We start from the raw sequence: 14,916 nt of genomic DNA, 5'->3' as shown, positions 1-14,916 counted from the left end.
CGAACCAGCACCTCGAACCAGCACCCGAACCAGCACCCCGAACCAGCACCCCGAACCAGCACCCCAAACCAGCACCCATACCAGCACCCCGAACCAGCACCCCCAACCAGCACCCCCAACCAGCACCTGAACCAGCACCCCGAACCAGCACCCGAACCAGCACCCCGAACCAGCACCCCGAACCAGCACCTGAACCAGCACCCCCAACCAGCACCCCGAACCAGCACCCGAACCCTAACCCCGACTCGGCCGGGTGGGTCCCCTCTTATAAGGAAATCTGTTTCTAGGACTTTGACTTTGATGTTCATGTTGTTGCTGCTCACAGAAACTGAATGAGCCACGAGACGGGGCATCAGCGGCTAAAAAGTGTGAGCTTGGAAAAACAGTCAGATATATTATTTCAGCCAAAAGCTCTGATTTTCAAATTGTCCATTTTTTTTTTTTTTTTTTTTTGCATGACTGGAAAACGACTCTATAAATTCCCAGGTTGTCCAGGATGCCTTGGAGCCCTGCACTAACAGGACGAGCTGGTTCATTTAAACGTGTAGAATCTGTGCCGGCGAGCACAGAAGCTGCTCCGGCTGCTCGTGGTGGAACAACACGTCACTCAGACGCCTCATGTTGGGTTTTCATTTCATTTGTCACCTGTTTGTAAATGTCGCTCCAGCCTGCTGATGTGTGGAAACACAGATTCAAAGGAAAACTCTGACATCTGGGGCAAAATCCCCTTTTCCCGACTTCGCCAGACTCAGACCAGATGCTGGACACCATTCTCTCCTCTGGACGTCCAGTGGTTCAGATCTTATTAGTAGCATTTCCTGTTAGCTTAGCATAAAGACTTTACATCTATGGGAGTCGTTAGCCTGGCTCCGTCAAAATAAACCTTATTTACACAGTGGATCATGCAGATTTGAAATACAAAAGTTGGAGCCAGGCTAATGACTCCCATAGATGTAAAGTCTGTACCTTAAAGTATGACCGACATGATCGTGACCTAACACTCATCAATTCCTACACCACTGATGTGCCCTTGAGCAAGGAATTTAACCCTGAGTGGAGCTGAGAAGGTTAAGGTTAAGGTAACTTTATTTGTACCCGGAGGTAGATTTGGGTTGCAGCCAGTGAGAAGCATGTATTTTATTGTCCCATAACGGTAAATTAACAATAAAATAAAAGTATATAAAATCAAAAGCAGCTGAAATCACAGACTTTCCCTCGGAGTCGTGATCCAGCCGGGAGCTCTGCAGCCTCGTTTCCACACATTACTGCAGGGCCGTCCGATCAATTAGCTAGCAGAGGCCTAATTGATCGGCTCCGTGCGGGGCTGATCACCACCGAGGCTCCAGGAATAACCTGCACGCCGTCGTGACTCCACGCACGCCTCTACAGGACGCATATAGGCACATAAACATCACCGGTGTTCCTTCGTGTTGTCCACGCATGCACACACACACCATCTCTCTCTCTGCCTCACACACACACACACACACACACACACACAAAATGGAACACACATGAGACACTAAATCAGAATTAGGTGCCATTCCTCCGTTGTCTCATCTCTTCTTCCTCTTCTTCTGTTGCGGCCTCTAATGAAGGAAGCCAATAATAGAATCTGTCCTGGCAACAGGCGGATTCTGGTTGTTATACGGGCGAGGATGATGTCTCAATGGGCCGTGAAGTAATTTGTAAATGGAAGCTATTTATGTACGGAGCGATCCTCGGAGCAACGGTTACACCGAAGGAAAAATAATTAGCGGGGGAGTCTGAGCTCCGGATTACGGCGACAGTTTTCTCCTCCAAAGTGTTTTGCAGATTCTCTATTTTGTCTCTGAGACTCCGGTTCCAGGATCCAGGTCGACAAGGTGCCGCCGTTTAATGATCAAACGCATTTGGAAGATTTGTATGTATATTTTTAAGCTACACATGAGCCACCGTGATGAGAAGGCTGTTTTCGGTGAGCTCAAAAGAAACAACTTGCAATTTCCAAGTTGCTGGGCGGCCACGGAAGGTAAACTGCATTAATGCATTCATGAGCAGGAATTGTATTTGATCTGCTGCAGACTGAACAGCAGCAGGTATCAGGAGAACACAATCAGAGTAAACTACATGTTTCTTCTACATGTGATTCAGTACTCATCAGTGTTACTGTAACTGTCCTGACGGGGTGAATATTCCATGTTTGCTCCAAGTAACAGGTAAAAAAAAAAAAAAAAAAAGTACTGTGCACTGAAAGGTCATAAACAGAAAGCTTTGGAGAAGAAGTCCCAGGTTTGTCCTTCGTCTCGTTTCCTCCACTCTGCAGAAGAATTAGCAGCAATTCCAGCTCCGCTCCAGCTGCTGAAGGAAGAGCGGTCATTATCCATCCTCCTTCAGCCTGTGACCTTTAAGCCTCACCTTTAAAAATAGCCGGCACTGGCTGAAGCCACCAGACCGGAGATGATTGAGGTCTCGGCCCTGCGTTGGCCAGGCAACCGACTCTGAGCAGCACGACGGGACTCGAACCGTCTCAGCCGATAAAGACGGAGCTCCAGGCTCCATGGCAGAGATGATGATAATGATAATAACAGCAACAACAGGTACTTCACCCTCCAGGTGAACTCTGTGAGGGTTCAGCTGCAAAGAGTGACGGGGATTCATTGTCTTGCTCAAGGACACTTCAGCAGAGTGCACACAAGAGCGTGAACCTCTTAACCTTAACCTTAACCTTAGACTTAACCTACTGAAGAGCAGCGTCGCTTCTGACTTTACTCACTTCAACTCAACTTTATTGACACAGCACCTTTAATGCAAACACACAGCACAAAGAGCTTCACATTCAGAGATTAAAAGACACAAGACAAAAAATAAAAAACATTAAAAACAATAAAAAAAAAAAAAAAAAACAGTCCACACTAAAATTACAATAAAAGCTATAAGATGTTAAAGCTGATGGTGGACTATCTGACTTGTTGCAGCGGTGGCTTCCTGTTCCATCACTATTCCAGCAGCACCTGGAACTCAGTGAGCTCTTTAGAACCAGACGCTCTGTCACTGATGTTGGGAAAGGCAGACTGCAGGGCTGCTGCTGGAGGTTACACACCTGTGGGGACGGGGCTGAGGGAAAGAGCTTGTGTGAGTAACTTTATTGAAACCTGCACAGCGTCGCAGCAACAAGGAATTAAAATCATCTGCTGCTCATAAAGTTATTTCAAAATGATGCTGCTTGTCGGATGATAATTCACAGCCTCTCAGGAAAACGTTAAATTTGGCTAATAAGATGTGAGCTAAATCAATCCTAATTAGCTGCGATGTTGTTAAAAAAGTTATTCTGATAAAGCCACCAACAGCCTACCAGGTGAGACTGAACTCCTCCCAAAACCGACAAGTCTTTTTGTTGTTGTTTTTGTTTTTAAATTTGAATCAGGATCTGAATCAGGAGCTGATTCTCACAATTCTTTGATTCATTTTCTTGCAAAAGCAGAAAATGTTCCTGTCAGCTGTGCGTCAGCTCTCCTGTCGTAAAAACAAACTCTTCTGCCGATGACATGACATCAGCTGAGCGTTTACAGCTGTTGCCATGGCAACCTGAGACGCCCGGAGGCCGGAGTTTCTATGGTTTCTCCTCATCGATGGGGATGATCATGCCGACACCGAGCGGCTGCAGCCGGGACGGTGGGCACATCCCCACATCCCAAACACTTGTTAACGGTACCACAGGGAACCAACGTGATGCAGGAAAGCGTGAAATAAACTCTCACAGTGTTTATGTTTCCAGAGAGAGTCTCTCCAGTCCTCACGTCGACTCATCGGTGCTGATTTTGTCCAAAGTGCAGAGGAGGCTGGACCTGTGCTTCATGGTTTGGACAGAAGTAACAGCAGCATGAGGAGGAGTTCTGCTGTCAGATGGACGCCGAGCTGCACCCGGACGCCGCTTCTCTTTGTTTAAACACTGCCGGCCCATAAACCCTCACTGCAGACCCTCAAACTAACGCCAGGCAGAAGAGAAATATTAAACTCGTCTTGTGGTGCCCAGCTGCAGCCTCTCTGAGAGAAAGCACAGAGGCAGACTGCTGGGTCACATCAAGTGTGTGTGTTCAGCCCAATCACATCGGACGCCACTTCCTGTCCGGGCTCATTTCCACCTCATGCTGTCCTCTCCATCATCACACCCCGCAGGCGTGTGAGTCGTCCCGTGTGTGTTTGCTGTCTCCGGATGTAAATTCAATGGCCATCTGATTGCTGAGCAGTGAGCTGGAGAGGGGAAGACGTTCACACTGGGCTGAAATGCCCTGCGGCTCCTCTGCCTGACGCTAATGAGGGTGTTTTCTGTGGAAAGAGCTGTCAGAGCTGTCGGCCTTTATTTCTCCTCCTTCACTTTTCTCAGAATTCTAAAAAACGCCGTCAGTTAAAGCCAAGATATCCAGGAAAACCTCCACTGTGTCTGAAGACTGCGCTGATTTGTTTTTACATCTCCGGTGTCAATGCGAGGATCGACAGACTGCTGGGGCTCCATCAGGGCTTACCTCTAGAAACAGGCCAACCAATCTCCTGACCAATCACATCACTTGTGGGTTAAGTTGCCCAGAACTCTGGTGGGATTCATAATAACTCCTACAAACCCTGTCCCCAAGGCCCCCCGACCTGCAAGCTTTACCTGCTCCAATGAACAGCCACAGGGTTTCATGCACCTTTCTGCTCAGGTAGATCTGTTTCAGCCAATCAGCATTAAGCCCTGACTTGGATCACAACCTGGAACAAAGCCTTGCAGGACAGGAGGAGCTTGCTGACTGGTTTGAGAGTCACAGTGTGAAGGAGCGTCCAGACACACACCAGGTGAGTCTTCAGGTCGCTGACTCACACAAACAACAACAACAAATATTAGTGTTGTTCACTGAGCCCGGTGCCAGTTTGGTCTGTTCTTGTCTTTGCATGTAAAAACACCACATGAAAAACATGCGTGTCACCTGGATCCTCTGAATTTCGCTGCTGTTTTCCAACACAGATCATTATGTTGCAAACAAAAATCAAACACTGTGTACCTGTGTCTGTGTGTACCTGTGTGTACCTGTGTCTGTGTGTATCTGTGTGTACCTGTGTCTGTGTGTACCTGTGTGTACCTGTGTCTGTGTGTACCTGTGTGTACCTGTGTGTACCTGTGTGTACCTGTGTCTGTGTGTACCTGTGTGTACCTGTGTCTGTGTGTACCTGTGTGTACCTGTGTGTACCTGTGTGTACCTGTGTCTGTGTGTACCTGTGTGTACCTGTGTATACCTGTGTCTGTGTGTAACTGTGTGTACCTGTGTGCACCTGTGTCTGTGTGTACCTGTGTGTACCTGTGTATACCTGTGTCTGTGTGTACCTGTGTGTACCTGTGTCTGTGTGTACCTGTGTGCACCTGTGTATACCTGTGTCTGTGTGTAACTGTGTGTACCTGTGTGTACCTGTGTCTGTGTGTACTTGTGTCTGTGTGTACCTGTGTGTACCTGTGTCTGTGTGTACCTGTGTCTGTGTGTACCTGTGTCCTTGTGTGTAACCTGTGTCTGTGTGTACCTGTGTGTACCTGTCTGTGTGTACCTGTGTCTGTGTGTACCTGTCTGTGTGTACCTGTGTCTGTGTGTACCTGTGTACACCTGTGTCTGTGTGTACCTGTGTACACCTGTGTATACCTGTGTCTGTGTGTACCTGTGTGTACCTGTGTATACCTGTGTCTGTGTGTACCTGTGTATACCTGTGTCTGTGGGTACCTGTGTATACCTGTGTCTGTGTGTACCTGTGTACACCTGTGTCTGTGTGTACCTGTGTGTACCTGTGTACACCTGTGTCTGTGTGTACCTGTGTCTGTGTGTACCTGTGTACCTGTGTGCTGTGTGTACCCGTGTGTACCTGTGTGTACCTGTGGGTACCTGTGTCTGTGTGTACCTGTGTACTTGTGTGTACCTGTGTGTATCTGTGTCTGTTTGCTCCTGTGTGTATACCTGTGTGTACCTGTGTGTATCTGTGTCTGTTTGCTCCTGTGTGTATACCTGTGTGTACCTGTGTGTATCTGTGTCTGTTTGCTCCTGTGTGTATACCTGTGTGTACCTGTGTGTATCTGTGTCTGTTTGCTCCTGTGTGTATACCTGTGTGTACCTGTGTGTATCTGTGTCTGTTTGCTCCTGTGTGTATACCTGTGTGTACCTGTGTGTTCCTGTGTGTACCTGTGTGTACCTGTACCTGTGTGTACCTATGTGTACCTGTACCTGTGTGTACCTGTGTGTACCTGTGTGTACCTGTGTGTACCTGTACCTGTGTGTACCTATGTGTACCTGTACCTGTGTGTACCTGTGTGTACCTGTGTGTACCTGTGTGCACCTGTGTGTACCTGTGTACCTGTGTGTACCTGTGTGTACCGCCCCTCACCTGGCAGGCGTTGTACAGCAGCTGGTGCTCGAACTTGCGGATGCCGAGGATCTGCTGGAACATCTCGTACAGCTGCTCCTTGCTGAGGATCAGCTCCGACACGGCGCTCAGGTGCGCCCGCGGGGGCTGGCGCCGCATGTCCTCGTCCCCCCTGTAGATGGCGTCGTACTTGGCGATCCAGGAGCTCAGCACCGTCTCCTTGCTCAGGCCGTCGATCTCCGGCAGGCTGCGGACGCGCCGCTCGATGTTCTTCTTGAAGACGTCGCGGAAGTCGCTGGCCGAGCAGCCGCCGCTCTGCACCATGCGGGACACTCGCTCGCTCTTCAGGAAGCCCTGCGCGGGACAGAGGAGGCCGTCAGCCAATCACAGGAGAGCCTCAGATGCTCAGGGGACATCTGTCTTATCTCATCTATCATGTTACATATTGATGATGATGTTTTCCCATGTATTTATGGGGAAACTTGGTACTTTATCATGCTTTTGTAATTTGGAGGTACTTTGCCCAACCTCCCCTTGGGGATCAATAAAGTATTAAAAATAAAGTATTTCTGATTCTGCTGCTTGAAAAGCTGAGTGGACGTGGATCACTGCTTCCTGATGTAAATTACTGCTCGCTCTCAAGTTGATTTCAAAATTCAAGATTCAAAGGCTTGAGACATGTAGAGAGAAACAAGCTGTCCAAACTCTGATCTTCTGACTCTGCTGTCGTCACTAGATGCCATCAACATCCTAAAATCAGACCACACAAAAGCTGCTGATAAATAGAAAACAGAAAACACACAGGGTAGTCTGATAAAAGCTAAAACGAGCAGTAAAAGTCGGCGTTGGGGCGAGGAGCAGGAGTCCGCCAACAGAGTTAAGTGACTGATATTCAAGGTGCTGATGTTTCATACGAGTGACAGTCTATACAGTTGGCCAGTTAACATCCTGTTATCATACTGTGAGGAGGTGGGGGCTTTTATTGTGAAGGTGCAGGATGTAATGGTTGATTGTGGCTCTCGGTGAACATGGAGGTTGCTAGTAAAATAGCTGTTTAATGACTTTAATTGGCTGTTTTCTTGACGACTGACACGCAGCCTGTCATTTGATCAGCTAATTGATCAGCTAATTGATGGCCTCGTTCTCATATAAATATTTTTTTCCCTCTGTTGGGTCTCTTTTTTTTTGTCAGTGTGCGAGCTTTTTTTTCATGAGTGGGTATATCTGGAAGCCCTGCTGTTCCTGTGGGTGAAGAAAATTAATTCATAAACGAGGACAGGCCCTCATGCACAGGGAAGGGAAAAAAAACATCCTCACGATCAAACTGATGGAAACGGATGGATTTGTTTTCAAACCCTCTGCACATTAAAGTCAGTTTATGTTTACTTTATTTGAAAAAAAAGAGTGATTTAATTCTTGCTTTATTTGCATTTCAAGAAAATGAATAAAAACGCGGTTACAGGGAAAGACAGTCACATCTGAATAAGAAGATGTAAATTCATGGAGGTAAAACTGTATTAAAAGTCATAAACCCAACAGGTTTATATGGCAAAGAAAATAAATAACAGGAGACTTTCTGGGCTCCGTCTGACCAAACTGGCAACACGTCTTATAATTTCCTATTTCTGAGACGTGGTGATAAAAAAACAAACAAAAAGCAAAGCAGAGGTTTTGTGTGCCAGTCTGCAGAGAGCCTCTGTAATTACACATAATGGAGATTTTATTTTATTGTGGGGCAGAAACACCGACAGGGTCATAAACATTTGGGAGATTTCCTCCATTAGAAAACTTTTCTTCCTCACCAGACTCATCTTTCCTCTTTACTTTCCTCTGTGCTTTGAATTTAGTTAACTACCAGCCGGCCTCTTTAAATCTTTAACTGAGTAAAATCTTTTTCTTCTTTTTTTTACGATACAGAGATTTATAGACCAATAGAAAATCCTCTGCTGAGCGGGTGAGGCGGTGCTGCTCTGCAGGAACGTCCATTTCAACCCAAACAGAGAATCCAATGCTTTTTCCTTGCTTTTTTTTTTTTTTTAAGTGCTTTCCAGTACTATTTTCTGATGAAGAGCTAAATAAACACCTGACTTCCCTTCTCCTGAACCACCTGGACAATACAGACCTGACCTTGTTCACCCTGCAGCTACTTCACACACTTCACACATACACGCTCAGTGTGTTCGTACTTAACACTAAATCACAGGATTATTCTGCATTAATACTTCACTCTGTTCATTTCTCTGACTAAAAATATGATGAAAAGTATTCAACTATGCATTCTTTTTGCTCTCCAGGATGAAAACGAGACAAAATACTAAACCTTTGTGGACAAATGCCGTGGTGAAATATTTCCATCAACAAATAAAAACGAGAGGAAAATGGCACGAATAAACGAATGAAACATTCTTTTTGTCAAACTGGACGTCGCTGTAGAAAATGACCTCTAGTGACCTCCAGGAGAATCACAGCCTCATCAAACTTCACAGACACAAACTAGAGAGCGAGGCCGTTCAGAGGAGCTCTGCTGCTCCACACAGACTGGAGACGGGCCAGTTTCTTTTCTACATTTCCACAACACATCCAATTCTTACAGAAATCCTCAAATGTCAAGTTTTTGACACCAAATCACAGAATACATTTTTCTGAAGTGTTCCTCAAGGTCTTGGTGTCCTGATGTGGGATTATGAAGGATTTTATAAAACTAGTTTTATAAATTCTCCAGTGGTTGGAAATGATTAAATTTTTCACCAAAAAATGTTATCGACATAAAAATTGCAGCAGCACCTTATGACACATAACTGAAGGTGGGAATGGCTTCATATACGTCCTTCATAATGTTCTAACCCTTATACACACTAAATACATGAAAAATAAATAGGTGTCTAACCAAAACACAAAGTTTATTCCAGATTTATGACCAGAATAACTTGACAAACAGAGTTGAGCTGCATCTCAAATGAATCTTCAGGTTCCCGGCTCTCAGGTGACGTTCACCACTTCTGCTTTGCTTCTACTGTTGACCTTTGACCTCCCCCTGAGGATCTTATGTCTAAACTGCTCAAAGCACCACGGGAGAAATCAAACTCCTGGACCGACTGGCAAAACCCGGGCAGGGAACATAAACGACAAACATGCTTTCATCCCCCGACGACTGAATTTGCCTCAGAAAAATCAACTAAAACAAATAAAACTTCCACAAACAAAGAAACAGTTGAAAGCCGGAGCGTCAGACTGAAATGTGACAGGAGAGCAGATGAGACAGCAGACACTGATTAAACAGAGTCGCCGGCTTCATTTTCTGTCACCGGGCCGGCGGTCGGCGTCTCCGAGCGCGACAACCCTCACCGAGCGCAAACCGGCAGCAGATGGAGAGAGGAAGCGCCGAGTCGCATCGGAAGTAATGACGTGGAACGGAATCACTCGGAGCCGGAACGTCTCGCAGAGGGGGCGAGAAAACAAATGTGCCGGGGCGTCGACGAGCGAGGAGATTTCCCCAAAATGGCGGCGAGACTCCAAACTCGGCAGGGGGCCGGCGCTGAGACAAGCTGCTGCCAAGCAACCTCGTGTGAACCGCACTTTAGGAGAGAGAGACACCCACACACACAGAGGGAGGGAGAGAGAGAGAGAGAGAGAATCCTCTTTATGGTGATAAATGGAAATGGGCGAGTCTTAAGTGGATGAAGTGGGAGGTGACAGATGCAGCTGCCACCAGAGGAGTCGGCTGAGAGCGTTAATCTGCACAGCCTCCTCCGAGCTGTGGCTGCAGAACAGAGCGCCGTGTCGGCGGCGGACGCCAGAGCGACGAAAAGCTGAGCGTGTCAGACAAAAGGGGTGGAGGGACAGATGTGGGGGGCGTCCGGCCGGGCTGGCGGGGCTCCAGCTCTATTTATCGGTCCAGGTGGGACGCTAAGCAGCTCGAGCGCCACAATTAGCCCCCAAGTCAAACCTCGGGCGCCGTCCAGCCTGCCAGTAACACCACTGACAGGCCGAGATGAACAGCTAGAGGCCGATAAAGACCTTTATGGTGCCACAGAAACACTGAGCCATCAGCCAGACGCTGGAGAGTCTGAAGCCGGCGCTCGTCAGGACCCGGAGCTCGGCCGGCTTCCCTCAGAGCCAGGTAATCAGGGGCCATTCTACACCTGGGACCCGAGCTCAACCCAATTAGGGAGCCGGCTGGGACGAGGAGCGTTCCTGTGTCCTTGGCGGTGCATTCTGCATGATGTCTAACGAGGCTCAGAGAGAGCGAAGGGCCTCTCCGCAGGTAAAATAACGACTTCGACGGCTCAAGATGAGAATCACAGGAATGATTTATGACTCGCTGTCATCTGATCGCTACAGTTCGTGTGCATTTCTCCCCCGTAGGATTTAAATGTGTATGCACTATCTAGTGAGTTTTACTGTCTATTGGTTTGTGAATGACTGAGTTTATGTTTTATTCCCTGAAAGGAAAATAAATGACATCGTTTCGGTGCGACTCCACCCCGTGGGGTTTCCCAGGGACGGGACGGGGGGGGGGGTTCTTCATGTTTAGGATGCTGCAATTAAATTCACTGAAAAAAACTGAACTGAGCGTCCGCTGGTCCAGAGCCCAGCCCCCAAAACAAGAGAACTGAATAAATGAAGAAACAAAATGAAATATTGAGGCAGCTCAAGGTGAAGCTGATGAGCTGCTTGTTGCCTGGTAACCAGATTGAGCGATGCGCTGCACCTGGAGGAGCGACCGACGGGTCACAACTTTTCAATTTGTTAATGGTCACAAAATCATAAACAATCCAAATATCTTATGCAACTGTTGTTTACTTTTAAAAAATGTAGGGCTTGCTCACACTGCCAATCTGTTTTTTTTTGTTCTCCACGTTGGCGTGTGTGTGTGTGTGTGTGTGTGTGTGTGTGTGGGAGGTAAATGTGAGGACAGAGTGGAGCACAGTAACACAGTCACCGAGCCCGACACATGTTCCTTGTTTCGTGTCTGAACCCGACCCGAGCATTTCACTCCATCGCCAGGACACACTTACCACCTGAAACAGCCTGCGTGTTGCCTTCAGTGTCGCCACGTAAACTCCAGTGACGCACAGGAGGCTGCCCAGAACAGACAGCAGGTCCATCATTTTCATTTATTTCCCACAAGAGTTTCATTAAAATAACAGCAACATGACTGAATGTGAACATAATTTTTACATTTCTGTCCGATCCCCCCTGACCCTGACCTGACGATGTCTAACGTTTAGAGAATACGGTTTTTATGTCCAGGTCGTGTTTGAACCACAAAACTATTTCCAACAGATTTCTGTCTCAAAGAAATGAACAAGCTGCAGCTCGGCAGTCTGGCTGTTCCTCTGCACCTGGACGGAAAGCAGCATCAAGATTTTGATTCATTATTCAGCCCTTAAGTTTGAAAAGAGCATTTCTCTCCCTCACAATCGACGTTCAGGGACGGATGAAAGTGAATTCTTCAGGAGCCCCTCGGCTAAAACCCCCACGGCCCTCAGAGCGGCTCCAGCCTCGCTGCAGCCCCGTGACATCACTTCCTGTGGAGAGCAGGTGGAGCTCAAACACTCTGAAGACACTGCACATCTCCACCTGCTCAACAGCTCAGCCTCCAGTGTGTGTGTCCCGCTGTGTGCGTGTGTGTGTGTGTGTGTGTGTGTGTGTGTGTCCATACGCCAGCAGCAATAAACCCTATCACTAAGATGCTGTACAGCAGGGGTTCTTAACTGGTGGGCTGAGGTCCAAAAGTGGACCGCAGATTGATTCAGAGTGGGCTGCAGGTCCACTGGGGTAATAAATAAATAAATAAATAAATAAATAAAAGAAAAACCGAAAAATGTACATATTGTTGCAGTTCAAAAAAAGAGTAAGAAAAAGTAAATGGAAAGCATGTTGGTCCACTGTCAAAAAACAAACAAACAAACAAAAAAAAACCTAATAAATTAATTAAAAATTGAAAAAGAAACAAAATCAAATACGTTTTTGCAAAACAAATGTAAGGAAAAAGTAAACAAAAGTAGCAAAATATTTAAAAACTATGGAAAAATGTTGATTCTGGGTGGGCTGTGGGCATGTTGATCTATTCTGACAAAAACAAAAAAAAGGAAAAAAAATTAATGAAGTAATTAATTAATTTAAAAAAAAAAACAAAAAACAGAAATTTATACAATTAAAAAAATAAGACAGATTTAAGATACATTTACAAAAGTAATAAAAAGTAAGTGTGAAGAGCAATGTGGGGGGGGGGAAATGTTGACTGATGAAGTGATATAAATCAAGCTTTACAGGTCTCTATTATTATTTTAAACTTTTAAATGTAGGAAACAAACGTTTTGTCAGAACGCAGTGCGATTTGAGTTTCTGGATATGTTGTGTGGAAACTGTCGACACGATCAGGTTTAGTCACGGCACAAAATCCTTGAATAAAAATCCAAGGACTTTTTTATGCAGCTGCTTCTTTCTAAAAAATAAAATAAAAAATAAAATAAATAAAATAAAATAAAACAAAGACAACAGAAACTTGTTTTCCGGCTGTAGCTGCATACAAACAGCGTCTGAGCTGCACTCGTGTGTTTATCTGTGACGTTCGGGTGCGAGACCTTCAGTGGGAAAATACAGTTTCATTCATGAACATCAACAACTCGATTCCTGTTCATTTAAAACTCAACAAACTGCATTTCTATGGAGCTTTTCTATTCACCACACACTCAAAGAGCTTTACACACACACACACACACACACACACACACAAATGTTTGGCCCATTCACTCCAGTTGATCAACATTTTACAACAAACCCTGAAGCCCAGTGGAGTGAATGGAGAGCAGCAGCTGGGGAAAATAGAGGAAATGTTCCTTTAAAAACAGTCACATCCTGCTTTTAATCATGTGGATGGACTTGTTTTTTTTTTATTATTATTACTATTATTCAAGTTCATTCTTTTAAATGCCTCTTTTTTAAACTCTCTCTCTACCTGTTTATTAATTTATCTATTTTATTTTCTTGGTTGTATTGCGCATTAAAGTGATTTTTATCTCTTTACCATAAAGTGAGTACAGACAAAAGTGCTACACAAAAAATGCATTATTACCATTATTATTATTAGTAGTAGTAGTAGTAGTCTTTTGGTTATATTGTTATTTTATATTATTTTTATCTCTTTTTTCCCTGCAGTGTCTCGTATCTCCTGCCTCCAAACATGTTGATGCTGCTGAACCTCAACATGTGTCTGGTGTTTTTTTTTTTTTACCTGTCGTGTTGACTTTCCACTGCAGGGCCTCAGGAGCGATCAGCAGCCGGTGCACTGATGCTTCAGTAATGATAACCGGCATAACGACAGGCTAATGCAGTTATGAGGAGTAATGAGGAGTAATGAGGAGTAATGAGGAGTAATGAGGAGTAATGAGGTTGTTCCTCCCGTGTCGACACGATTATCATTTTCAAAACGTCTGATGATGGTGCAGCCGATCTGACTGCTGCTCACCTGGACCCTGCACACACACACACACACACACACACACACAAGCTCCTGCTCTGTAGTTTATATTTTGAGGTGTTCTGCTGTATTTTTCCTCTGTATTCCTGCTCTGTGAAGCTCTGTGTGTCCAGCTTGTGCATCAGAAATAAATCCGACTTGACTCAGTGGAGAGGGGGAACCCTGCAACATCTGAGGAGGAGTGTGTGTGTGTGTGTGTGTGTGTGTGTGTGTGTGTGTGCCTCCCGAAAGGTCACTCCCTACTTGGCTGCTCTGAGCCCCCCGTGGGTCGCGGCCCGACGCCCCTCTGGGCTCCGATCGATGGGAACACTTAGCTCGACGTGCGCTCTGGTTCCTGCGACTCTATGTGCTGCTCGTTAGACTGTTAAAGGTTTATTTTCCTCAAACCGCCCAAATATCTGCTCCTGCTCCGTTTCCTTCACTTTGTGTTTTGTCGTCTTTCGGTGGGACGGAATAAATTAACATGATTTTGGTGTTTTGGCATCCTTGAGCTCATTTCCATGGTTTTGGAGAGCGAGAAGTGATTTTTGAAGCATTTGCTTGCGTGGAAAACGTCCTCCGTGTCTTTGTCCCGCGTCTGTCATGAATCAGTGATGGCCGCCAGCCGCTGTCAGAGCCCAGCTGTGGATATTCAATTCTTGAACGTTACACAGTAGAACCAAAATTAGCATATTGTCACACAAATTCAGTGTCTTTGTGAGCCAAACAAGAGCCAGACCGTTCCACACACTCACACACACACACACACACACACACACACACACACACACAGACTGCTTTTGCCATCGGGATAGGTGCTGGAGCCGCCGCCAAACTTCAAACTGTGAAAATGCTGCTGCTCAAGTCTGGGAAATGGGATCCGGGTGCTGATTTTGCCGGCCACAAAAACTTGGAAGGTGCAGTCATAATTACACCTCACATCTGGACAACGCTTTTATCCAAAGCAACGCACATATGAGGTTTTTCTACAGCGCCAGCAAAAACCTACTGGGGAGAGAACCACGAAGCTCTGGTTCTGGTCCAGAGGACAGAGGAGCTCTGACGGCGAGCAGAGAGGGGACGGACAGGGG

General features: G+C 46.1%; 1 protein-coding gene across 1 annotated transcript in view; it reads right to left on the bottom strand.

The window, feature by feature from the left end:
• Positions 1 to 14,916, bottom strand: part of cadps2 (Ca++-dependent secretion activator 2) — a 243,713-nt gene that overhangs the window by 145,005 nt on the left and 83,792 nt on the right. Inside the window, 1 exon segment of the mRNA XM_030054425.1 lies at positions 6,382 to 6,714. Coding sequence (XP_029910285.1) covers positions 6,382 to 6,714 — 333 coding nt within the window.

The sequence above is a fragment of the Myripristis murdjan genome, chromosome 6, assembly GCF_902150065.1.
Source record: "Myripristis murdjan chromosome 6, fMyrMur1.1, whole genome shotgun sequence".
In the NCBI taxonomy this organism is placed as follows: Eukaryota; Metazoa; Chordata; class Actinopteri; order Holocentriformes; family Holocentridae; genus Myripristis; species Myripristis murdjan.
The sequence above is the reverse complement of the archived record's forward strand: the minus strand, read 5'-3'. Positions and strand labels throughout refer to the sequence as shown.